The following is a 26,858-nucleotide window of genomic DNA, read 5'->3' as shown; positions in this document are numbered from 1 at the left end:
ATGGCTCAGTTGAGCATCACCCCATGCACTAAGAGGCCACTGGTTCGATTCTGGTTGAGGCACAAGCCAGGGTTTTGAGCTTCATACCCGATGGGGGTCGTCCAGGGGTGGAGCTGATCAATGTTTCTCTTTCTCTCTCTCTCTCTCTCCTTCTCTCACTCTCTTCCTCTCCCTCTCCCTTCCTATCCTTCTCTCTAAAAGTCAATTTCAAAAATTATTTAAGTGTGTGTGTGTGTGTGTGTGTGTGTATAAAATCCCAGGAATCTGAATAAGATTTCCTTGTTATACTCTTACTTTCTTAAAATGAATTAAAAATTAACTTTCTAGAATATCAATCTAATCAGAATTCCAATTTAAAGTGAAAAATAAATATTAGTTTGTTCAAAACCACATAAGAAAAAATGCAAATCTTTCCAATGTTTCTCATTAACTGAAGAAATGGAAAGGCCAATCATAAAAATGTTAATGTAGAAAAAGTTTAGAGGGCTTTAAAGATTTAAATTAATTTCTAAAAGTCTACAAACCCCACTTGACATAATAAATACACAAGTTACTACCTCCCACTCCTACCTCACTCCTTTTCCCACCTGCTCCTCTTGGATCTCAGAGGAGGCTGGCTGGGGTCTTGACCAACTGAATGTTTGGCTGTAAATCCAACATCAGCTTAATGAAGTCCTGGCAAATTTGGGGCATTACAGCCTTCTCCTAAAAGAGAAGAACCACAGGCAAAATTGTGCTAACAACAGAACTCTTTACAAAAAGCACCCCTGAATCCTTTTTGCTGCATGTTCATTTTAAACAACCACTGTGATTTCCAACATTTTACTGCATCATAATTACAGAACAATCCTAAAAGGAAAATGTAGATAGTCTTAAAATCATTCAATGATAAAAATTAAATTATATTTATTTTTTAAGAAGCTGGTTTAATTAATATGTTGAGACTCCTTGGTTACTGCCACATAATCTGTTAGTTCAATAAATTTTTGTAAACTATATGTATTATTGTTAGATAATTAAGATTTATCACCTTATTGACTTATACCAAAGAAAACATTGACTAAATATGCATAATATATTAAAAATTAGCAACCTAGCCGAAACCAGTTTGGCTCAGTGGATAGAGCGTCGTCCTGCGGACTGAAAGGTCCCAGGTTCGATTCCAGTCAAGAGCATGTACCTGGGTTGCAGGCACATCCCCAGTGGGAGATGTGCAGGAGGCAGCTGATCGATATTTCTCTCTCATCGATGTTTCTAACTATCTCTCTCCCTTCCTCTCTGTAAAAAATCAATAAAATATATTAAAAATTTAAAAAAATTAGCAACCTATATAGATGAAGCCATTTTAATTAGTATGCAAAACTTGGAAGTAAATGTGGCCTTACTGAAAGATAGCTCCAAAATTCATTAACAAAATAAAGTCATTAGTTATCTATTCTCTTTTGCAAAACCTCCGCTTTGAAATGCTTCAGCAAAGTTCTTAGTATACAGTAAAAAAAAAAAATCGACAACTGATTAAAAAAAACACTTTAATTCATTTAACTCACTTTTAGAACATGTTCCTTATTGCCACCACGTGCCATCCAACTTTATGATTACAGGAGAGATGAGATGTGAGGCACTGTTGGCAATCTTCACCATTTCCCCCTCACTCTACAGTTGACCTAGATCAGGGGTGGGCAATCTTTTTGTGAGTGCGTGCCAAAACCAGCAAAATCTCTGACTCAAAATTCTTCTGCGTGCCAACCCTAATTTTTTGAGAACATGTTACGCCTACTTGATATCTCTTAAGGTGTACATATGTGAAGAACCTTGAAGAAATAATAAAATTCATTCGAGCGACAAAAACACAGTATATGATGATGAAAAATACATTTATTTTTTAATGTATACATGTACACTGATAGTCCGACAGAAAACTTCATGACTCTGTTTGATATTATCAGTGGGACTTTTGCTGCTGCATCATGGATGACAGAGATTTTACATCAGGTTTATATTTCATGACCTTCAGAGATATGCACGAGCTACTACTTTCATCCGTCAGGCTACTCCTATCACGAGACTTAACAAAATTCGTCACTGAGAACAAAGATTCACAAGCATATGTGGATGAAAACATGGAGAGTAACGTTGCTGCAAAGTTTTTTAAACAGAAAAAATTTTCTGGAATGGCATTCCAAGTCCTCAATAGTTCGTTTTTGACACTTCTCTCTGGTACTCCTGTCTCTAATAGCTTTTTTTCAATGTTTTCCAAGTCAACTCTAAGGTCAATAAATTTCTGCTTCCAAATTGAGCTACTCTGAAATTCAATCAACTGCATTTCAAAGTCAGCCATGTCTATCCATGAAAACATTTGTAAGTTTAGTTCCTCCAGTTTCATGCTGTCTGGAAACCTCATGAATTTTGCTGTCTCTTCCAGTTCTCTGAATTTCGCAAATCTCGAGAAGAACTGCTCAATAGTTGACTCGATGATGTTTAAAAACAGCTTTTGGCCCTAGCCGGTTTGGCTCAGTGGATAGAGCGTCGGCCTGCGGACTGAAGGGTCCCAGGTTCGATTCCGGTCAAAGGCATGTACCTTGGTTGCAGGCACATCCCCAGTAGGGGGTGTGCAGGAGGCAGCTGATCGATGCTTCTCTCTCATCGATGTTTCTAACTCTCTATCCCTCTCCCTTCCTCTCTGTAAAAAATCAATAAAATATATTTAAAAAAATAAAAAATAAAAAAAATAAAAACAGCTTTTGAAGACTTTGACAGTCTGTTCTGTCATCTTTTGGGAGGCCTTTGATGTGCCTCTTGAGGTTTGGGAAATATCTAAATCTCTCACCATCCACATCCCTCTTAAAGACTTCCAGTATCTTTTCAAAAGCCTTTATGTAACCAAACATAACATCAAGTGTCTTGCCAGTTCCTTGTAATTTAACATTTAAGTCATTCAAATGTTCACAAAAATTGTAAATGGAAGATTATAAGAGAAGGTTTCGCGTGCCAGCAAAAGTTACTGGCGTGCCATGTTTGGCACGCGTGCCAGGGATTGCCCACCCCTGACCTAGATCGCAAGCAAACAAAAGACATTTGCATACCTAATAGGTTGAGTGACATCTAATTGAAAGGAAGATGCCAACTTTTGCCTTAGATAATAAGAATGTTATAAGATGTTCATATCATTGTATGCCCTTTCATACAATTTGAATTCATTTGTTTATGTATGTGTATTATTTTGAAATAGTTGTATTTTTTTAAGTTACTAGTTCAAAACTATTTTATCTAAATCAAGCGTAATTGAGGAGTTCAAAATTTGGTATTAGAATTATAGATTATAGAAGTAGAATTAATTTAAATAAAAAGTTTGAACTGCTTTACCTCAATAAAAGGACACACAAAAATTAATCAAAAGTAACTTTCACAGTAGTAAATTAAACATTAAGAGAATTTTTAGTGGTAAGGTTAAAGATTTTAAAACTATACACTACTGCCCTAGCCGGTTTGGCTCAGTGGATAGAGCATCGGCCTGCAGACCAAAGAGTCCCGGGTTCGATACGGGTCGAGGGCTGCAGGAGGCTAACAATCGATGTCTTTCTCTCACATCAATATTTCTCTCTGTCTTTCCCTCTCCCTTCACTCTCTGAAAATCAATTTTTAAAAAAAGATTTTAAAAAAAGAAGATAAAAATTAATGGAAAAATATCCTCGGGTGAGGATTAAAAAATAAATAATAAATTTTTTTAATTTAAAACTATACACACTACTTTGTTAATTTATTTTGAGACTTGGGCATAGTATCATTTGTTATGAAAATCACCATGTAAGAATAAAAACACAAATTTAAAATTTCTTCTTAGATTTAATATAACCATTAAATAAATGAATAAAATAATTGAGGAGGAAGGATGGTTTTTCCTTATGGTAGCATGACAATTAATAAGTGTAGAAGGAATATTAGGTTTAGACAAGAATCACCAATGAATGCTGAAACTAGTCTGATGAGAAACAAGATAGTCACATAGTCTCAAATATCTCTTTACAAGTTGCTTTTTAATTACAAAGAAAAAAATTGTAACTTAATCTGGCAGATATCACCTTAACCAAGCAATAAAAGTTAACACCAAGAGTAATAAAGCAAATTAACATCATGTGCCCCTGATATGATGCACTGAGCAGATCCCACAATTACTTCTGTGATATTTCTGCCAAAATGCATTACCTGACTCTAAGCATGGGGAAACATCAGATAAATTCAAATTGAGGAACATTCAACAAAATAATTGATCTGTACTCTTCAAGTACGTCAAGGTCATAAAAGACAGACTGAGTAACTATAAATAAGACATAACTAAATGTAATGCATGATCCTGTTTCCTGAACCAGAAAAAAATTTTCCTTTAGCTATAAGAACAATAAATGATATTGGAAGGTCTGTAGATTAGAAAATGGTATTGTATCAATGTTAGTTTCCTGATTTTGATCACTGCATGTGGTTATATAAGAAAATGTCTTCAGCTCTGGCCTATATGGTTCAACTGGTTGGGAACATCGTCCTGTGCATCAAAAGGTCTTCGGTTTGATTCCCTAGGATACGGGTTTGATCCCCAGTGGGGGCACATACAGGAGGCAACTGATCGATGTTTCTCTCATACACCAATGTTTCTCTCTCTGTGTCCCTCTTCCCTCCCTCTCTCTCCCCACCTCGACCCTAGTCCCTTCTCTCTAAAAATCAGTAAAATATATCCTTGGGTGAGATTGGGGAAAGAAAAAAAAAAGAAAATGTCTTCATTTCTTATGAAATACACTGACGAATTATTTAGGGGTAAGTGGGTGTCATTTCTGCAATTTGCACTTAAATGTTTCAGAAAAAGACAATATGACTGACTGGTCTGCCTCAGTTGGCTGAGCATTATCATCCCATGCACGGAGAGGTTGCTGGTTCAATTCCCAGTCAGGGCACATGTCTGGGTTGGGAGCTCGATCTCCAAGAGGGGGTGCAGGAGGCAGCTGATCAGTGGCTGTTTCTCTCTCTCTCTCCCTCTCCCTTCCTGTCTCTGAAAGCAAATATATAGGCGCAAGTACTTTAAAGAAAAAAAAGGCAATATGAACATATAAAGAAAATGATAAGACAAAGGTAGTAAAATATTAACATCTGGGAAGCTAGGAATTCTTCCCCATATATGCAGAAATTCTATTATTGCTGCAACTTATTATAAGTTAAAATAACCACAAAATATAAAGTATTTTTAGTGTTGTTCCCGACAATAACACTTAATAGCTAGCTAGACCTAGAAGTACAGTCCCCTCCACCAGTGCAGTGAGGCTCAGTACAGAAAGGCTCCGCATCAGCAGAATAGCCAAGGAATTATTTCATGGGAGGATAAAGTAGAATAAGAGCATATCAGGGAGTATGACTGTTGAGGGTTCAGGATGTTAAATAAATACTTTCATGCAACATTTCAAACTCTGCAGTAGTTATGGATTATGGAAACTATAAACAAAATATAAAGGACTGGCTTGGTGGCAAATGGAAGTGCAATAGCTTTCACTGAACATAGAAGTTTAGCTGGACAAATAGCAAGTTGAAAAAGAGAGCCAAATAGCAGAGATATCACAAATGATTATAGCTGAAAACCTTTTTGTTTAGAATTTGGAAAGAGTATGCATTTTGTATTGGATTCTGCAGCTCTCTCCATCGAGGTACTAATCATATAGTAAAGCATGATGAAATGTTATTTTGAGACTGGAAAGAACTACTACACCTTGGAGCCTGGTCTTTTTTAAAACTAAGAATTAGGGAAAAGTTGTCTGACTAAAGTAAGAACAGAAAATATAAGCAGAGAAAAATATAAGCTTCATTTACTGGCAAAATTGACAGATTTTACACCTGTTATAAAATGTGAAAATGTTGCCTCTGTTAAAATAACAACTGCCTATGAAGGTGTTTTCTTCACTCTTACTCTTTCATGTATCTCTTAAGTTTCCCAAGGATGGATTTCTAGGAATATTGAAGGTATTAGCACTTGGTTATATCTGATATTACCTACTAATCTTCAGGTTTTACTTCATACCCTCAAAGACATCAAAAAGCTAATCGACTCTGCCCATTTAGTTTTTTCAGTAAAACTTCAGCACAATCACAAATCATAGTCCTCATCCCCAGGAGGAGGGCTAAGTGATATGTTCATCATGCTATCTATGTATTTAGGATTTATGCACTTGCCATATACTTTAAAAAGTCAAATATGGATAGAATTTGGCTCTTAAAAGTTAATCTTCAATTTGTTTGGACTTAACTGTTTTTCTTTATGAGACTTTCATATATAAAATAACCTTTATCTTTCTAAATTAAAGGTCTGGGAGCCCGGCCTGTGTGGGTCAGTGGTTGAGCATTGACCTACAAATCAGGAGGTCACAGTTCAATTCCCAGTCAGGGCACATGCCCAGGTTGCGGGCTAATCAATGATTCTCTCTCATCATTGATGTTTCTGCCGCTCTATCCCTCTCCCTTCTTCTCTGAAATCAATTTAAAAAAATTTTTTAAATTAAAGGTCTGGGAAATGAACAATAATGCTGCCCCCACAGAGGTATTAATTGTAAACAACTAACAAAAAGAAAATAAACAATTCTCTTAATTCAAGATAGTTTTTAAAAGGATATGAAAATTTCCTTTAGAGAAAACAATTAAAAACCTTAATATATTGGGATATTATAGGCTAGAAAAGCTTCTTCTGAGAGGCTAAAAAGGAAAACTGATGGAAAACCTTTCTTTAAATTTACACTCTCTGTACATCATCTGGCTTTTAAATAATAGAAGAAAACTATATTCTCTTGTGAATATTTAGAAATCTACAATTAAAATGGTAAACTTTTGCTGCTGAGGCATCAGAAAACTGTAATACAAATGATCTGCCAGCTATCTGAGATCTTTAGGCAGTTCACCATAAAACCTTCATTTCATTTAAATTTCACCCTAATTCTTGCTCCCATTATTCTGTTGCCTTATAAAGGTTTTCATTTACTATAAAAGACCTTTACTAGTAGTCAAACTCTGTTACTGCCCATAATTTAAAGTCTAGTAAGAAGAATTTTTATAATTAAAGACTGCAGTTATGTCAACTTTATTCTAGAGTTCAAGTATGAAAACCAGTAGTTTCCAATATTATTTGAAAGTAACTAAGGATGAGAAAAAGATGCACTGATAAAACACTACTAGGGATATATGAATGAACACTTCCTTATGAAATGAGGGGGAAAGAAGACTACCAACAAAAAACAACAAAAATCTCAAAATGATACACAATGCTTACATGCCTACATGGGGAGAAAAAAGATTACATGTGCTTTAAATGAGAATACAAATGAGACGTGACCCAAGTCTTCAAACATTGCAATAATAAGCCTATTGAGAACAGGACAAACAGGAAAGTCCTCATTTACAAAGGACAGTGTGACTAGAAATTATTTTTGTAGTCTGTATTTTCTGCATCATAAAGGGAGTCCAGGGAGACGGACTCTAACCCCATACTTTGAATTATTCCTTGAGGCAAAATATTTTCCAAGTTTACACTTTTCTAAATAAATAAGAAAGTACAGATAAAACTAATACATATTTATAGTGTTTACTGAAAACTTGAAATAACACAAGCATTGAGGGAAATAGGTTTTCAAAACTAATTCACAGATATATGTATACATATGTGTATATATATGTGTGCGTGTGTGTGTGTGTGTGTGTGTGTGTATGTATCCTAAATCTAGAAATAGTCCTTCCTATTTAAAAACAGTTTATCACAGCCCTGGCCGGTTTTGCTCAGTGGGTAGAGCGTCAGCCTGTGGACTGAGGGTCCTAGGTTCGATTCCAGCCAAGGGCACATGCCCAGGTTGTGGGCTCGATCCCCAGTGTGGGGTATGCAGGAGGCAGCCAATCGATGATTCTCTCTCATCATTGATGTTTCTATCTCTCTCTCCCTCTCCCTTCCTCTCTGAAATCAATAAAAATATATTCAAAAACAAAACAGTGTATCACAGAAGTAGGAGAGTAATGATACTAAAATGTTACTTGACAGTACCAGGGGGAAAACTCCAACCTGCCACCTCCCTTGTCCATCTTGACTGTTAAACTGCCTACCAGTCTTCCTGTTTCTCCTATACCAGTAGCTCCTCTCCAATCCTTTTCCCACTACAAGCCAAATCTATCTTTGAAAAATGAAAATTAGATCATGAAGTTACCCTGCTTAAAATCTTTCAACAGCATTTCCCATTTCCTGCGAATGAAGTTCAAACTCTTCATCTTTCTGCCATGGCCTAAGAGACTCCACAGGATTTGGCTTCTGTTTGCCTAACCCCCTTGCCACACCGCTCTCTCCACTCAACACTACTCTAGCCATACCAGTCACTTTTCTTATCCCATAAAACAACAAGCTCTTTCCTACCTCCCAGCCTTTGTACTTTTTGTTCCTCTACCTGAAATGCTCTTCCTCTAATTATTCACATATCTGGCTCATTTTAATTCTTTAGATATCACCTCTGTCAGGAAGGCTCACTGACACCTTAACTAAAGTGGCCTTCCCCAAGTACCCTCTAACATAGCCTTGTGGCATTTATCATAATCTCTATTACCTGGTACATTTATGTATTTACTAGTTATTTATGCTCTGTCTTCTCAACAAGTAAGTGCTATTGGAGGCAGGGATCCAAATACTTTGTTAATAGCTACAAGATACTATGATAATCTCTTAACCTAACACTAATCTTCATAAACACAACATGTAAAAGCTACATACAGTACAGAATGTAAGGTTTCCTACCTGTTTTTGCTGAATCTCCTTACGAAACTACTAAACAAGTGTTCATACTCCATAAGAAATAAGAAAACCACAAGAATATTCAAAAATCAGCAGGTATTTTATCTTTAGTTCATTTCAGGAGTATTACAAACTTTTCTTCTCCTTAAATTTATGAAGTCTCCAAACTTATTTTCACTGCTTCCTGATAGAAAAGCACTAGGCTGAGTTGCCTCCCTGGATGGCTAAGTAGCCTCCCCGCCTCCTTCATTAAGTGTAGTTGGCAATATTAGGTGCATCACAGCATATAATTTGCTTCACATACAGCCCTTTTTTATATAGTCAGATTTTTTTCACATGTAATTTTAAAAGAGCTGAGTGAGAAATTTCCTCAAAAACACTGCAAAAGAAAATTCTCATGACAATATGAAAAAGCATTTTTAATTTAAATTATCTACACTTTTCTCTGTAGAAAGGTAGTCATAAGACACTGAAACCAAAGAATCGTTTTCTCTTATTATTTTGATCTGCTTACCTGAGATTATAGATCAAAAGTTTTCAAGTTTACCCCTGGCAGGTGTGGCTCAGTTGGTTGGGTGTTGCCCCACACACCAAAAGGTTGCCAATCTGATTCCTGGTCAGGGCACATGCCTGGATTTCAGCTGGATTCCTGGTAGGGGGATATGCAGGAGGCAGCCAATCTATGTTTCGCTTTCACATTAATGTTCCTCTCTCTCCCTCTCCCTCTCTGTCTAAAAATGAATTTAAAAATATTTTTTTATTTTTTTATTTTTATTTTTTTTATTGCTTAAAGTATTACAAAGAGTATTACATATGTCTCCTTTTTTTTTTTTCCCTGCCCTTGACAATCCCCCGGCCTCCCCTACCCCCCAGTGTCTTATGTCCATTGGTTATGCTTATATGCATGCATACAAGTCCTTCGGTTGATCTCTTACCCCCCCCTCCTGCCCCCCAACCCTCCCCGGCCTTCCCGCTGTAGTTCGACAGTCTGTTCGAGGCAGCTCTGCCTCTGTATCTGTTTTTGTTCAAAAGTTTATTATGGTCTTTATTATCCATAAATGGGCGAGAAAAAAATGAATTTAAAAATATTTTTTAAAACGTTTTCAAGTTTAGTGAAACATGGTACTTTTTAGGGGAAAAGTTACTTACCCTGTTCTCAATCTTAGTATACTAAAGATTTAAGTTATCAATAAAAGTTTTGTGCTCAAGAAAACTGTAAGGCACTCACCTCAAGGAAATATATTGTTGCTGTATCTGTAAAATCCCAAAACTTCAAGCATACAATATCTCTGATGAACCATTTAGTATATATATCATAAAACACATTACCTAATAATTAAAATGGAACTTCTTTTCCTACATCTCTTTATGATATCCTTTGTCTTTTATTATTTGTTTTTCATTTCAAGTGTTTCCTCTTTCTTATCTGATTTAAATTCTGAGGTCAAACAAGTAGATGTAGCAAGATATCCCCAAAACTCCAACTATCAAGAATAAAAGTAGTGAGAGAAACACAGTTGGTAATTACAACTCTAAAAAGTATCAGCAAGCTCTTACATGTATACCTCTGTTCGGGACCACTACTTTTATTGTTACCTCCTTAACCATCTATACTCCCCTCACAAACTTTACCACACAAAGGATGATACGCATTAGGCAGATCTCAAGTCTTCAGAGCTGAACAGAACAACTGAGCCAATCTTAAATAAGGCACAATATATACACACCAAATAACCTCATCCTTAACCACCACCTTCAGCTCATCCAGGGCTCAGTAGAATGACAGAGGATTTACTCAGGTTGCTGAATTTTCCCCTCCTCATTTTTTATACAGTCAGGCCCATTTGACTGGGCCTCTCAGTCTCTGTCCCTGCTCACACCTATTTTACCACACATTCGATCACCATGCCTTGGCCACCTGGCTGCTCTTCTAAAAAGTATCTCCATAATCAGGCTAGTTCCCTTAGCCCACCCTCAAGAGAACTGTGAGCTCTACAGCCACAATGACTTACCATTGCTCAATTTATTACTTTTTTTTTTATTACTGCTTATATGCATTCTGTATATCTTATTTCAAATTTGCATTTTTGATCCTGTCAGCAATTGAGCATACACCATTGTATTTATGGTGTTGTCCTATAACAGGGTAAGTTTGTCAAATATTGGCACCATGATTCATACTTCTTCATACTCTAACACAGTTGGGGTATTCATATTCAATGTATGTCACATGAAAACAGAAGTGATCAAGTGTCTCTTTTTTATTTTTTTTTTTTTTAAAAAAGGCCCAGGTCTTTTTTTTTTTTTTTTTTAATATATTTTATTGATTTTTTTACAGGGAGGAAGGGAGAGAGATAGAGAGTTAGAAACATTGATGAGAGAGAAACATCGATCAGCTGCCTCCTGCACATCTCCCACTGGGGATGTGCCCGCAACCCAGGTACATGCCCTTGACCGGAATCGAACCCGGGACCCTTCAGTCCGCAGGCCGACGCTCTATCCACTGAGCCAAACCGGTTTCGGCGATCAAGTGTCTCTTAATGAATCAAATATTCTTATTACACAACTGATGTAAAGTTATTAATTTATCCTAACCTTATGACTTTACAGAGAACAATTCACAGAATTTCAAATTTGAAAGGCATTTCAATGCGATTGATTCTCTCTGATGACACAAAACAGTCTTAAGAGAAAATATGGTTAAGAGTAGAGACTCTCGGAAATCAAGAAGACCTTAGTTTGAATTCCAGTCCTGCCACTTTCTAAGTATATGGCTTTGGGTGATTTATTTAACCTCTGTGCACCTCAGTTTCCTCATCAAAGAAAAAAAAATAGTATCTATTTCAGCAAAGCTGATGTAAGGATCACATGAAATAAAGTTTAAAAACTTAGCATAATGCCTGTCACAAGGAGGTATTCAATAAATAATTCAATAAGTAACTAGTGATTACTATAAGTATATATCACTAGACAAAGTATTTAGTCTGTTTTCCTAATTCTAAAATAGAAAAAATTCCTACCTTTCAACTACTCTGATTAGAAAAGAATATATGTAAAAATACTCTGTTATGATTGATATACAGTAGGCATTCATAAAGAGGGATGTTACTGTTATTAAACAATAGCTATTTCATTTTGTTGCTTGCAATAGCATTTAATATAGTCCTCTGTATTCAAGTATTACTTTATTAATGTCACATATTTTTCATAAATTTTTTTTAATATATTTTATTGATTTTTTACAGAGAGGAAGGGAGAGGAATAGAGAGTTAGAAACATCGATGAGAGAGAAACATCCATCAGCTGCCTCCTGCACTCCCCCTACTGGGGATGTGCCCACAGCCAAGGTACATGCCCTTGACCAGAATCGAACCTGGGACCCTTGAGTCCTCAGGCTGACGCTCTATCCACTGAGCCAAACCAGTCAGGGCCATAAATTTTTTATACAACAGGTTCCTTTAAACAGTAATGAAATATTCATTAGCTACAGAAATTTAATGCTTCTCCAACATAATTCTCAAGATAATTATTGAGGACATGACTCAGTTGAGTCTCACAGGAATCTTTCCAAACACCTTAATTAGATGCCACCTTCTAGACAACAAATTCTCTAATTAGTGACCTAAATAAGTAAAATGAGCTGAAAAGATTTCAAGAATCAACTCACCCAAGTAACAGGATGAAAAATGCAACCTACAGTAATTGTAGTACTGCTGACTATATAAACTTCCCTCTGATACTGCCATTTACTTAACTGTTCAGAGTTCTCTTTTCAATATACTAGGTGTACCAGTTAATAATGTGGATTTTTGAGCAAGTAGTTATGAGATTATTACAGGTCATGACGACGGGTATTTCACAGCCATAATGTTGAAAAAAATCAAGAGTGAAATTGGAAAGCCAAGAGATTATCCCTTTTCCAAATACACAAATGATGAGAAACCTTTTGTGTGTGCGTGTGATTGTTAAAAATCAACGGCTTTTTAAAAAAAAGAATAGTTTCTTCTTCATAGTTCCATGGTGTTGTCCTTTTTTTTCTTCTTACTGTTTCTTTAGAAAGAATTTGCTCCTCACTTAGAGATTCTTCTATTAGTCTTAAAGAACTTTGTTAGTTAAGTTTTTATATAAATTTCAAACATAGACAAAAACTTATAAAAAATAAAATCCTTGATTTGTTAGATGTTTTCCTAAAAAAAAATAAAATAAAAAATAATGCGGATTTTTTTCAATAGATGGAGTTACACATATGTTGATATATATGCAATTTGATATGTATGTTATTTTGTTGTATTGACAGCAAGCTTCAAAACTGCATGTCAAATTTGCTGAAGGTGTTAACATAGATATTTTTACACTTAAAAATGTCGAATTTTGTGCCCCAAAAAAAGAGCATGTGCAAGAAGTTTTAATTCATTACTTTATTTTGAAGAAAAAGTTATATACTTCGGGAAGCTTATGGTGAACATGCTCCATCTCAAGATACTTGTGAACGCTGGTTTAAATGCTTTAAAAGTGATGATTTCAATGTGAAAGACAAAGAACATCCAGGTCAACCAAAAAAGTTTGAAGACCAACAATTAAAAGCATTATTGGATGAAAATAAGAGTCAAACTCAAAAACAATTTGCAGAAAGATTAAACGTTGCTCAGCAAACAATTTCCGATCATTTACAAGGAATGGGAAAGATTTTAAAAAAAGGAAAATGAGTGCTATATCAACTGGACTAAAGACAAATGGAAACCAGAGAAGTTACCAGTAAAATGTTGCTTCAACAGCACAAAAGAAAGTCTTTTTTGCATCGAATTGTGACTGGCGATGACAAGGGTAAGGGGGCCAAATATACGGTGATGGAAGATGATTTGACTCTTGGTGTTGAGCACTCAGTGCATATCATGTATCATAGAAATGTACACTTGAAACCTATATAATCTTATTAAACAATGTTAGCCCAATAATTTTAATTTTAAAAATAAAATAAAAAGCCAAAACCGGTTTGGCTCAGTGGATAGAGCGTCGGCCTGCCGACTGAAGGGTCCCAGGTTCGATTCCGGTCGAGGGCATGTACCTGGGTTTCGGGCACATCCCCGGTGGGAGGTGTGCAGGAGGCAGCTGATCAATGTTTCTCTCTCATCGATGTTTCTAACTCTCTATCTCTTTCCCTTCCTCTCTGTAAAAAATCAATAAAATATATTTAAAAAAATAAATAAAATAAAAAACCTCTAATTATACAAAAATGTTTATTTATAGTGCATATCAAAAAAGTGTGAGAGATTATACACCAAACTGTTAACAGTGGCTACATCAGAATGGGATTAGAGAAAAAGTAAAGAAGGATATGGGTCTTTTTATTTTCACTATCATTACAAATATTTTGTAATACAACTTTAGGATTGTAAAAAAAAAAAATTTTTTTTTAAAGAAATAAAGTCAAAGTCCAAAAGCAAAAAACAAGTCTTAAAATACAAAGCCAATACAAATTTATCTTATTATTATTTCCTACAGTCACCATTAGTTCTATGTCCCAAACTCCTTTTACAAATAAAAAGATCACATTTCCTAGAGGTTGGGGGAGACCATGAGACTGAATAGTGAGTTGTAAGTAGAAGTGATAAGAATTTTTCTGGGCAGAGCACATGATTGTCATGCAAGATTTTCTTATACTTTCTTTTTTACCTGTAGCACAGCAACCAGCAACTTTCAAGATGGTAACACTCTATCATCCCAGATTCCTGAATGATGAACAGAGTACCCTGCCAGTCCTCAATGGGTGAGCAAGAAATAACCACTGCACCCTAGCTGGTTTGGCTCAGTGGGTAGGGCATCAGCCTGCGGACTGAATGGTCCCAGGTTCAATTCTGATCAAGAGCACATGCCCAGGTTGCGGGAACGATTCCCAGTGGGGGATGTGAAGGAGGCGGCCGATCAATGATTCTCTCTCATCATTGATGTTTCTATCTCTCTCTCCCACTCCCTTTCTCTCTGAAATCAACAAAAATATTTTTTTAAAAGATTAAGAAAAAGAAATAACTGCTGCTATCTTAGAATAACCTAGCCAATGCAATTAATAAACTTCCATAAACCATGCCTTAACACACTGGCATTTACTTGCAAGTAACTAGAATTTAATCTATTTTCAGTTAGTGAATTTGATTAATTTTCATTAACAGGGTGATGTGAAATATAAAGCCTATTAGCTATTTAGTGTACAAATCTAAACTGACTTAGTACAAACCTAAGACTACTATTTTGCTCTTAGCAGCAAGGATCAGTAAAACTGAATATCTGATAAGCCTAAATAAATGGATAAAACAATGATTACTAGAGAAGAGCTGGATAAATGGAAAAAGTTGGTGCTAAAGGCTAAATGAATTTATAGATCAACATTTTTCATGATATTTCATCTAGCTAACACATTGGGAAAAGGGGGAAAATAATTAAATATCCCAGAAAAATTATCTCCCACAAAAAATGTTGTTTCAATAAGTAACATGAATAATTTCATCTCTTGATATCATTTGGCTGTTTTTCATCTTGCCTTTCTTGTCACCACAATATGGCCCTTTATGTAGTAACTAAATATAAAAATTTACTCTTCACACTAAAAAGGCCCCTAGGGATTCTAATCACTAACAACAGATGGAAACATTAAACACTTATCCTCAACTAAATATGTCATCATCACTCTTCTCATCTAACTGATGCTTCTTCCCAAAACTGAAGCTTTGAATCTTCAGTGAAATTTTTATTATCCATCAACATTTGAACAGTGCACACAAAACCTAAAACATCTGTTGTCATTTACAGCCAAATAAGAAACCATAACTGAGGCAGAGTTCAGTCTGGGCAAGTAATGCTGAATGATTAAAATGTCAATAAGATTTTCAGATGCCTAAAATATTCCGAGTATTTTATACCTTCAGGCTAACACTGTATATATTATATTAATGTTGTGCTTTCGAGTTATAGAGGCCTGAGCCTGAATTCTAAGTCTCCCTTTTACTCAGTTTACTCCTCTCTAAAATAAGGGAAAATAATAGTTCTAATTAGTCTGTTTAGAGCAGAGGTTCTCAACCTGTGGGTCGCGACCCCTTTGGGGGTCGAACGACCCTTTCACAGGGGTCACCTAAGACCATCGGAAAACACATATATAATTACATATTGTTTTTGTGATTAATCACTATGCTTTAATTATGTTCAATTTATAACAATGAAATTGGGGGTCACCACAACATGAGGAACTGTATTAAAGGGTCGTGGCATTAGGAAGGTTGAGAACCACTGGTTTAGAGGTTAATGAGATAACAGAGTAAGCACTTATGGATATACAGGGTGGGGCAAAAGTGGGTTTACATATGGAATATACAATAATTAATAAATAATAATACAAGAATAAACTAATCCATACTCACAACTGTAAACCTACTTTTGCTCCACCCTACATCAAAGGCTCAAGAAATGTTCATGTTATCTCCTCTCTTATCTCCCAATATGTAGATTTACTCACTAATTATAGCCACTATCAAATTATATAAAGTATCTTAAATCTAACCTATTCAAATACATTTAATTTGCTGAATTTGTAATTCTTGTAAAGTTAAAAGCAAATAAAAGTTTAGCAAGAAGAGAAATCAGCAGATGTGGTCAAAAGTAGTAGGAGCCACTGCCAAGATGCCACAGGACATTCTCTGTGTCCTAGAGAAGAACCTGGACCCAGACAGCTCCATGTCCCAATAGGATTGCCCAGGACATGACAAACCGAAAAGGCAAGGCTGTCCTAAGAGGTTTCAAATTCATTTACAAATGTTATATATGAAAACTGTACCCACAAAAACTGGGTGGAAACTGAGGCGTGAAGAATAACAGATTCTATGAACTCAGAAAACTCTTCATTTATAATACTGTTACTACTTTTTCATAGTTATATTTTTTTTAATATATTAATTTCTCCTCCTTAGGAAAAAAAAAAGTAGTAGGGGCCTGCTTGTGTAGAATATTTTTAATGATTATGACTTTTATTCTGAGTGAGATGGGGAGACACTAGAGAGTTTTAAGCAGAGATATGTCATGATCTGTTATGGTTGAAAAGGATGACCCAGAATACATATTGAAAAGCAATTGTAGCCTTGGTCAGGTGGCTCAGTAGGTTGAAGCCTCTTCTGGTGCAACAAAAGGGTGTGGGTTCAATTCAGGTCAGGACACATACCTAGATTTTGAGTTCAACCTCAAGTCCCGGTATGTACGGGAGGCAACCAATCAAAGTTTCTCTTTTACATCGATGTTTCCCTAGTTCTTTCTCCCTCTTTATCCTTCTCTAAGAATCAATGAGAGCATATCCTCCAGTGATGATTAAAAATATAAAAAGAAAGAAAGAAAAAAGAAAGCAACTGTAATAAAGCAAAGATTTTAGAGAAATCAGAGACTACTGAAAAAATAACAAGTGACAGGAAGATGATGGATTTTAGATTATGTGGAAGCAGTGAAAGTGGTAAGAAGGAGGTAGACTCTAAATATATTTTAAAGGTGGAGCCAAAAGTTTTTGCTATCAGACTACTGGTGAATGTGAAAAGAGGAGGGGAGGGGAGGGGAGGGGAGGGGAGGGGAGGGGAGGGGAGGAGAGGAGAGGGGAGGAGAGGAGAGGAGAGGAGGTGGAAGGGGAGGGGAGAGAAGGATGAGGATTTAAATATAGATATGTTCTAAAACATTAGTTTTAATACATGAAAAAAGTTCATTAAAAGATTTCTTGCAAGAGCCCCAGCCCGTGTGGCTCAGTTGGTTGGGTGTCGACCAGTGCACTGAAATGAAAGGTTGCTGGTTGGATTCCCAGTCAGGGCACATGCCCGGGTTCACCCTTGATCCCCCTGGGGAACATAGAGGAGGCAGTCAATGGATAGTTTGCTCTCACACATTGATGTTTCTCTCTCCCTCTCCCTTCCTCTCTCTAAAAATCAATAAAAATTTTATTTAAAAAAACAAAAACACTGAATTACATGCTAGTTGCCTAAAGCATAAAATAATAAATATTTGATACAAATGTTGACTGAATAAAAGATCCACAATAGGTTATAATTAGCACAAAAAGTAAAAAATAAAATAAAGTAAAACCTGACAGTTAAAAGGAATCTTAGATATAATAGCTCTCAAACTTTAGAGTACATAAAATTTACTTGGGAAATGTTTTTTTAAGATGTAGATTCTAAAACTCACTGTCCATATATTCAGATTAAGTGGGTCTGGGGTGGTGCAAGAATTTGCATTTCAAACAATTTAGTTCAACCCCATAATATTACAATTGAGAAAACTATATTAAGTAATCTGTTTGCGTAGAATCACATAGAATCCAGGTCTCATGAACTCAAGACAATGGTCTTCCTACTACTCCACTTAAAACTACCTTACAGCTGAAGGAACAAAGAATTACTAAACCATTATTTGAGTAAATGAGCAATCTTAGAATACTTCCTGGCTCCAATTCCTTTTTTATTATTTATTCATTTAGTAATTTTAAAGATATTTTTATTGATTTCAGAGAGGAAAAGGAGAGAGAGAAATATCAATGATGAGAGAGAATCATTGATCGGCTCCCTCCCACATGTCCCACACTGGGGACCAAGCCTGCAACCTAGGCATGTGTCCGGACCAGGAATCAAACCTTGACCTCCTGGATGATAGGCTGACACTCAACCACTGAGCCACTCCAGCCGGGCTTCATTTAGTATTTTTTAAATATCTATGTACATAACAAGATGGTAGATTACAAAACAATCCTATATAATAAAAGCCTAATATTCAAATTGTCCCCTCTGGCGGTCATTCATCCGGAAGTTCGACCGGGAGACCAGGAGTTCAACTGCTCACTATGATGTGCACTGACCACCAGTGAGAGGCATGGAACATGGCAGACGTCGGTGGCACAGCGCTGACAGCCGGTGGCAGTGGCGGCGCTGCCAGCCCTGATGGGCCCCAACAAGAGCGGGACCGCGGGAGGATGATGGAGCAGGTGAACGGGCGGTGCCAGGCCAAGGTGGGTGCGAGCTGGGGCCTAATCGCCCCGCCAATCGCCCCGCAGATGGCGACCAGCGGCAGCGGCAAGGGGCAGGGCCTTCACCCGGCTCCCAGGTGCTGAGGGAGCCAGGCAGGAGGCCCCGACCCCCACTGATCGCCCCGCAAGTGGGATGGTGGGGCAGGTGAGGGGGCAGCGCCAGGCCACAGCAGGGTGCCAGGCAGGGCTGCAGAGCTGCAAGGCTGGGGGCGCAAGCTGTGGCTGTGAGCCTGGGGGTGCAAGTTAGGGCCCAATCCCCACAGGCTACCCCAAGGGACCCCACTCATGCACAAATTCGTGCACTGGGCCTATAGTCTAAGATATGAACCCTGTCCTCTAGAAGCAATTATTGGTTAGGAGGACAAGGCAAATACATAAAACTGATATTCAACAGCAAGGCAATATATGAGTAAGTGCCAAAATAAATGTTTTGGCCAATTATAAAATTAACCAATTTACACTGACTTCACTCTGTATCTTTTATTTGTAGCTAGAATTTATTCACTAGAGAAAAATACAAATTCTCCCCTTTCACTGATAAGAAGGTTCACCTTTAGTAAAGGTGTGGAGTAAGTATCTCTCTCCCCATGTTCCATACAACCAACACTAATATCACTACCAGCACAACATCCCACAAGCATGTATAGCTTTGTAGAGACCCAAGCTGATATAATTTTTATGCAAAGGCCTAATTAAGAGTTTGACTCTGTTCAAATGGTAAAGAGAAGCTCCCCTTCTGGACCATATTCCTGATCATATGTGGTAGATCAAAGGTCCCATTTCCTCATTCCCCCACAATAGTATCATACATCCATATAATACCACCGTCTCCTTATAGGCAAAGTGTACTTTGCTACCCCTTGTCTTTGGGCTTGGCCAACGAGATGTTATAGGACCAGAGTCTGGAAATGGCTGGTGGGACTGGGGTTATCCTCTTGTACTATCATTGCCATGAGACAAGTTTCCCCAGAGAGATGTTACCCTTCCCTCCAGCCTGGGCCCCAGAATGAGACAAGCGAAGCAGAACAAATGCTTATTGCTGTATATACCACTATGATTTTGTGGTTTCCAATTATTATCCAGCAAAAGCTGACTGAATCACAATATTTCAAAGTCCAAATAAGATTAATTAATTATATACAGCAGTGGTCCTCAAACTTGCCTGAGTGAGAATCTTTAGGGGTTTAAGTTTTAAAAATATATATAGGCCCCAGAGAGATCCATTCAGTACATCTAGACTGTGGGGCCAGGAATACACATTTTATTAAGAAGCAAAGGTGGCCCTAACTGGTTTGGCTCAATGGATAGAGTGTCGGCCTGCGGACTCGGGGGTCCCGGGTTCAATTCTGGTCAGGGGCATGAGCCTTGGTTGCGGGCACGTGCCCAGTGGGGAGTGTGCAGGAGGCAGCTGATCGATGTTTCTCATCGATGTTTCTGGCTCTCTATCCCTCTCCCTTCCTCTCTGTAAAAAAATCACTAAAATATATTTAAAAAATTTAAAAAGCAGCAAAGGTGCCTAGCTGGCATGGCTCAGTGGTTGAGCGTCAACCTATTAACCAGGAGATTATGGTTCGATTCCCGGTCAGCGTACATGCCCAGGTTGTCGGTTTGATCCCCAGTGTGCGGAGTGCAGAGGCAGCAGATCAATGATTCTCTCTCAGCATTGATGTTTCAATCTCTCTCCCCCTCTCCCTTTCTCTCTGAAATCAATAAAAATATATTTTTTTAAAAAAGCAAAGGTGATCCTGTTGTAGTGCCCACATCTTAAAAAACACTAAAATAAAAACTACTAAATTTCCAGTTCCTCAACAATATTCATTAATTGCTCAAGAACACTAACCAAATAGGTTAATCTTTTTTGAGAATGTATGTGTTCCATTAAAAAATGTATCTAAAACTGAAACCTAGTCAAGTGAATTCTTTCAAATGCAGGAAGAATCAGCTGACATTGATGCCAATTCAGCCATGGACACATCTGAGCCAGTCGAGAAGGAAGAGAATTATGATGTGATGTAGGACCCTGAGTTCCTTAAGAGTGTCCTGGAGGCCCTTCCACGTATGGATCCCAACAATGAGGCCACTCAAATGCCATGGGGGAAAAGAATGCCATGGGCTTCCTGGCCTCCTAGCTGACCAAGGAGGTAGGTGTAGGAGTCAGGAGTGAGTCTCCCCAAAATGTGCCACCTTAGCATACTGATTATTTCTTCTTTTTTTTAAAAATATATTTTATTGATTTTTTTACAGAGAGGAAGAGAGAGGGATAGAGAGTTAGAAACATCGATGAGAGAGAAACATCGATCAGCTGCCTCCTGCACACTCCCCACTGGGAATGTGCCCGCAACCTAGGTACATGCCCTTGACTGGAATCAAACCTGGGACCTTTCAGTCCGCAGGCTGACGCTCTATCCATTGAGCCAAACCGGTTAGGGCTGATTATTTCGATATGATAATTAAAGCCCAACAAACTCAAAAAGAGTTTGTTATCTCCCCTTTACCTGCCTAAAAAGATTCAGATAGAAAAACCTGCTTCAGGAAAGGAACCTTAGCATTTTCACCGTAGCATTTATGAACTGTCTACTTCCCCCCTCCTTAGTTCAGAATGACATATAGCCCTAGCCCAGTGATGGCAAACCTTTTGAGCTCGGCGTGTCAGCATTTTGAAAAACCCTAACTTAACTCTGGTGCTGTGTCACATATAGAAATTTTTTGATATTTGCAACCATAGTAAAACAAAGACTTATATTTTTGATATTTATTTTATATATTTAAATGCCATTTAACAAAGAAAAATCAACCAAAAAAATGAGTTCGCGTGTCACCTCTGACACGCATGTCATAGGTTCGCCATCACTGCCCTAGCCGGTTTGGCTCAGTGGATAGAGCGTTGGCCTGCGGACTGAAGGGTCCCAGGTTCAATTCTGGTCAAGGGCACATGCCCAGGTTGCAGGCTCAGTCCCCAGTAGGGAGATATGCAGGAGGCAGCCAATCAGTGATTCTCTCTCATCACTGATGTTTGTATCTATCTCTCCCTCTCCCTTCCTCTCTAAAATCAATTTTAAAAAAAGAATGACATATATACCTCATTTGCCTGTCTTCAGAATTTTCATGCTTATGTGAATTTACCATGCACATGTACTAAAATATTATTTTCTCCTGTTAATTTGTTGTAAATCATTTTAATTATTCAACCAGCCAACTAAAGGGATAAAAGGAAAATTTCCTAAATCCTGACAATGGCATGAATAAGAAGGACAGGAACTAAGACTGGAAGTAAAGGGTAATTAAACCTGCACAAGGGATTGCATTGGGTGGGGTGGGATATAGAGTTAGATATGTTATCTCTAACTATTACCACCTAAATAAAGCGTGACAACTTTTTTTTCTCAAAGAAAAATTTTTTTTCTTACAGAAGCTGACCCTTAAATAAGTATGGTATTGTACTGTATCTTTTTATTAAAATAAAGAATTCATTTTAAACCAAAAAAGCACATCATATTTTTATAAATTCTAATGTTTTGCATACCCATTATTTAGAATTAAGGAAGCCAAGAACTAGATAGAATAAGTGGGAAAGTGGGATTCAAAATAAATAAAGGATTGCCCTGGCTGGTTTGGCTCAGTGGACAGAGCATCAGCCTGCAGACTGAAGGGTCTCAGGTTCAATTTCGGTCAAGGGCACATATGCCTGGGTTGTGGGTTCAATCCCCAGTGGGGGGCATACAGGAGGCAGCAGACCAATGATTCCCTCTCATCATTGATATTTCTATCTCTCTCTTCCTCTTCCTTCCTCTCTGAAATAAAAATATTTTTTAAATAATTAAATCCTATATAATAAAAGCCTAATATGCAAATTGACCGAACAGCAGAAAGACTGGTGGAACAACCAGTCACTATGACGCACACTGACCACCAGGGAGCAGACGCTCAACGCAGGAGCTGCCCCCATCCCACAGGCCCCAGGCCAGCCAAGGCAGGTGCAAGCAGTGGCCCCCCAGATCACCCTGCCAGTTGCCCCACAGAAGGAAGCGACAGGCGGCTGCAGCCAGGGGCGGTGCCGGCAAGCGGGCAGTGCCAGACCAGCCAAGGCGGGTGCCAGCAGGGGTCCCCAATCACCCCACTGGTCACCCCACAGATCGGCCCTGATCACCAGCCAGGCCTAGGGACCCTACCCGTGCACGAATTTCATGCACCAGGCCTCTAGTAAATAAATAAAAGATTTAACCATGACTCCCAAAGATGAATGTGGTATCAGTGTGCCTTCCAGTATTTTTTCCTTTCAGCTGCACTATTTGTACCTGTTTGGTTACATCACTGCATCTATATATCCCCAAATCTACACAACCCCTCTTTAGTCACCTGCATTTAATGAAACTGCACTAGCCACTCCAATATTAAGCAAACTTTTTCACACTTAGAACCATGACATTTGCATACATAATCACTGCAGTACAAAGATCATGTCAAGTGTCTCTACTTCTTTGCAAAAGCTGATCTGGTGAAGGCACTACTCTATCTCATGTTCCCAATTAGAGTGAGAAGTTGTTATCATTAATGTTTTAAGTAAGAGTCCAGGCTATAATTCTGACTCCACAATTTACTGACTGTGTGGTGAGTTATTTAAATTCTCTGTACTTCACTCACCCTCTCTGTAAAAAGAGCATAATTAAGCCTGCAGTATAGAATTGAGGATGAAATGAGAAAATACCTGTAAACCTATTAGAATAGTTGGCTGGCACACAGCAAGCACTTAATAAATACTAGCTGCTATTATTATTATTATTATTATTATTACTCTGAAATAAAGCTTCACAAATGTGGGCATCTGCTGCTATGTAATACTAAAGAAAAAAGAAGTCTAAACCACTTTTTAAACAGTGACTCTTTTAATGCATCCCTTTTAAGGGACATTATTCTAATATTTTATTTACCAAATAGACATTAAGTTTATTTTCAAATCAATGTTCTTTCTCTTCTTTTATCAGCTCTGATCACAAAATAGTAAGCTTGTCAACCATAAATGAGAATCTAGATGCTAAAAAGGTAAAAAATAACAAAGAACACTTAAAAGTCTATGCTCTGAGATTTTTGCTCTTAGAATGACTGCTTAAGCTTAAGGCCTTTTACTCTCTACATATTTTACAGCAACCACGTGATTTATGGCTAGAGAATTTAAATAGCTAACACAATATAAAGAAATCTAATAAAAATCATTTTTTATCCCCAAAGAACTTGTAGTGGCTAATAATATTAAAATATAAGTTCCCAAATATATACAATTCAGAAATTCCAGTTATTTTAACACAACTATATAGATGTGTCATAAACATAATAGACATTAATAAAAAAAAAAATCAACAGCACAAAAGGAAACTTCAAATTTTCTTTTAGTATTTTCCCAATGTAGATTTCTTAAATGGAAATAAGCAAGCAATCCCTAACATGGCGATGAGAAATTTATTGAATATGAAAAGTACACTTATAAAAATAAGAAAGTAATTGAAAACTGTCATGTTGTCCTTGACTCATTTTTAAAGGCATAATCCATTTGGCCACCCTAAACCAAATTTAAGGATTATATGTACAATTCATTCCTGAAATTTTCTAAAAAAAAAAAACCTATCACCAAAAGACTGCTTGCAAAAGGAACATGAGGCTTTCTTTAAGATGTCTGAGGACTACAAGGAAACTATCCTAAGGAAAGGATGACTACCATTTCTCTTTACAATTCGGTAAAATGACAAAGAACTTTCAGACTCAAATCTCCTAAGTAGAAGTCTGAAGCGAGGTCAAAGTTGTCCCAATGACAAGACGGCCAATAAATGCCAGACGACTAAATGTAAAGAGATCGAAAACCCTTTTAAACCCAACAGCAGCTCCCAAAGCATAGAAAACACCCGGGTCCGGACCGAAAGATGGACGGACATACTATGACTCGAATACTCTGGAGTGAAGTAACACTAATGATCCTACACTTAATATCCGACCTATTAGGAACCTCGCAGTCATGGCTTCCTCAATGTTGTATTCAACCCATTCAGTAACATGTTTGAATAATGAAAGGAACATGGATTCCCCAAGGGTGATCTACAGAAACCTAAAACTAAGGTTCCAGTGTGTGCTTCATAGTCCATGTCCTTTTTCCAGTAAGCCAAATCCGCTTCTTTATATTAAATTTAAAACAACCACCACAACGAACTACAGCTCTGTTCCCAAAGACCTCATCGTAGACACCATCCACTGGTGATTAAAATATTATTTTTAATCCTTGCATTACCTCACGGCTAAAAATGTCAAGAAACCACACCCAACATGTCTTTTCCCCGCCGCGGGAGGTGGGAGGGGGTGGGAAATGGGGGAGTGGAGACTCGAAACGACACGACCCCCGACAAGGTGACCCCCCGGAGGGATGGGCGAGGAGCGCAGGGAGCACGGTGCCCGCGGCTCCCTCCCCACCGGCCCGGGGCGCCGCGAAGGGCGAGCGCAGGCCGCGGCCTCTGCGGGCGCCCCCCCCTTCTCCCCCGCACCCCCCCCCAACCCCCGGGACGGGTGGCCCCGACGCGCCCGCCGGGCTACTCACCGGCCGCTGCGCTGACCAGCAGGACGGCCCCCAGCAGCCAGGGCACCCGCCGGGGCCGCAGCCGCGAGGCCGTCATCCCCGGGCGGTGAGCCCCGAAGCGGGAGCGCGGAGCGAAGAAACGCGGGGAGGAGGAGAGGCGGGCGCAGGCGCGGGCCGCCCGGGAGGCTCGGCTTCCCCGCCGGACTGGCCGGCCGGGTCACAGCGCCGTCTGGAAGGACGCACGGCAGGCGGGAGGGCCGGGCCGCAGAGCGCTCATGCCGCCGCGGGGATCCCCGCTTCAGTCCTCGCCCTCGCGGCCGGGGGCGTTCCTTCGCCGGGGACGGGGTGCCTCGGCCCCCCGAGCGGAAGGCATGTCCGTGGGGGGAGACGCCGGGGGACGAGAAGCGAGCCGCCGCGATTATTTCCCTCGGAGTTTCACGATGTCGAAGAAGCAGCCGGGTCGGGGAGAAGACATAGCCGGGGCGCCGCGGGTGGGGGGCCGAGGGGCGCGACTAGTTCGTTCCCGGCGGCGAAGGCGAAGCCCGGCGGGCGGCGGCGGCGGCCCCCGGCGGCCCGAGGCGCATCGCCCGCGGCTCCGGGAGCGCAGGGTTCCTGGCCGAGTTTCGCTCCGGCGCTGCCTTCACTCCGGCTTCAACGACAACAAACCCTCCTTCTCAAACGGGCGGCAGCGGGGGTCGGGCTCCATGGACGAGCCCGCAGCCTCCGCGGAAGAATCCCGTGAGGGTCGGGCCGGGGGACGGCGGGGCGGTGGGGAGCGGGGGCAGGGGGGCCGGCAGGCGGGGCCCGGCGCCCCCCGAGAGCGCGGGCGGAGGCGAGGAGCCGGGCGGCTGCCCTTCCCAGCCCGCCCGGTGCGCGGCTCGCTCGCTCTTTTCCTACTGCGGCCGCTCGGTCTCGCCTGAGGTAAATGCCACCATGGAAGCCGCGTCTTCGCCCGTCAATGGCTCCGGTGACCAGCGAATCACAAGCCCCGAAGCAGCAGCCGCCGCCGCCTCGTCAGCCCGCAGCTCTGGGCTCCGGGCGCAGCTGGGGCGTCGAGGCCGCGGGCGGGGGGCGGCGGAAGAGCGGATGTAGACGGCTGGGGAGGGGAGGCGGCGGGCAAGGCGGCGAGGCACGCAGCGCCCCTCCGGGAAGCACTTCCAGTGGCTCCGGGCAGAGGAGACACAAAGGGGGGAGTCGCCGCAGCTGCCAGTCGGCGGCGCTCCCGACCCGGGATCGCCCCGCCTCCGCCGCCGCCCCGCCTCCTCCTCAGTCTCCGGCTCTTCCCGACCTCGTCCGTCTCGGGCCTGCGGTGCAGCGCGGGAGGCGGCGGCGGCGGCGGCGCGAGGAGGCCCGCACTGCGCCTGCGCGCGCGGCCCCGCCCGGCCCCGCCCTTCGCTCGGGGGCTGCCGGGGCGACTCGGCGGCCTCCGTGGGTGTCTCGCCCGAACCCGCGAGGGCCGGGTGGGGCCGGCG

The 26,858-nt window shown here is 39.9% G+C and overlaps 1 protein-coding gene across 2 annotated transcripts in view; it reads right to left on the bottom strand.

Moving 5' to 3' along the window:
- BMPR2 (bone morphogenetic protein receptor type 2) overlaps positions 1-26,556 on the bottom strand; it is a 120,440-nt gene extending 93,884 nt beyond the window's left edge. Inside the window, exon 1 of one of the 2 annotated variants that reach the window (XM_070421876.1) lies at positions 25,408-26,556. In XM_070421876.1, the coding sequence (XP_070277977.1) occupies positions 25,408-25,483 (76 nt within the window). In that variant the 5' untranslated portion in view covers positions 25,484-26,556. The remainder of the gene's footprint in view (positions 1-25,407) is intronic. The other variant, XM_070421875.1, reaches the window with a different exon arrangement.
- Positions 26,557-26,858: the final 302 nt, after the last annotated feature.

This window comes from Myotis yumanensis, unplaced genomic scaffold, assembly GCF_028538775.1.
Source record: "Myotis yumanensis isolate MYYU_CA2020_CCGP unplaced genomic scaffold, mMyoYum1.0.hap1 SCAF_8, whole genome shotgun sequence".
NCBI lineage: Eukaryota > Metazoa > Chordata > Mammalia > Chiroptera > Vespertilionidae > Myotis > Myotis yumanensis.
Note: the sequence above shows the minus strand (reverse complement) of the source record. Positions and strands in the feature narration are given on the sequence as shown.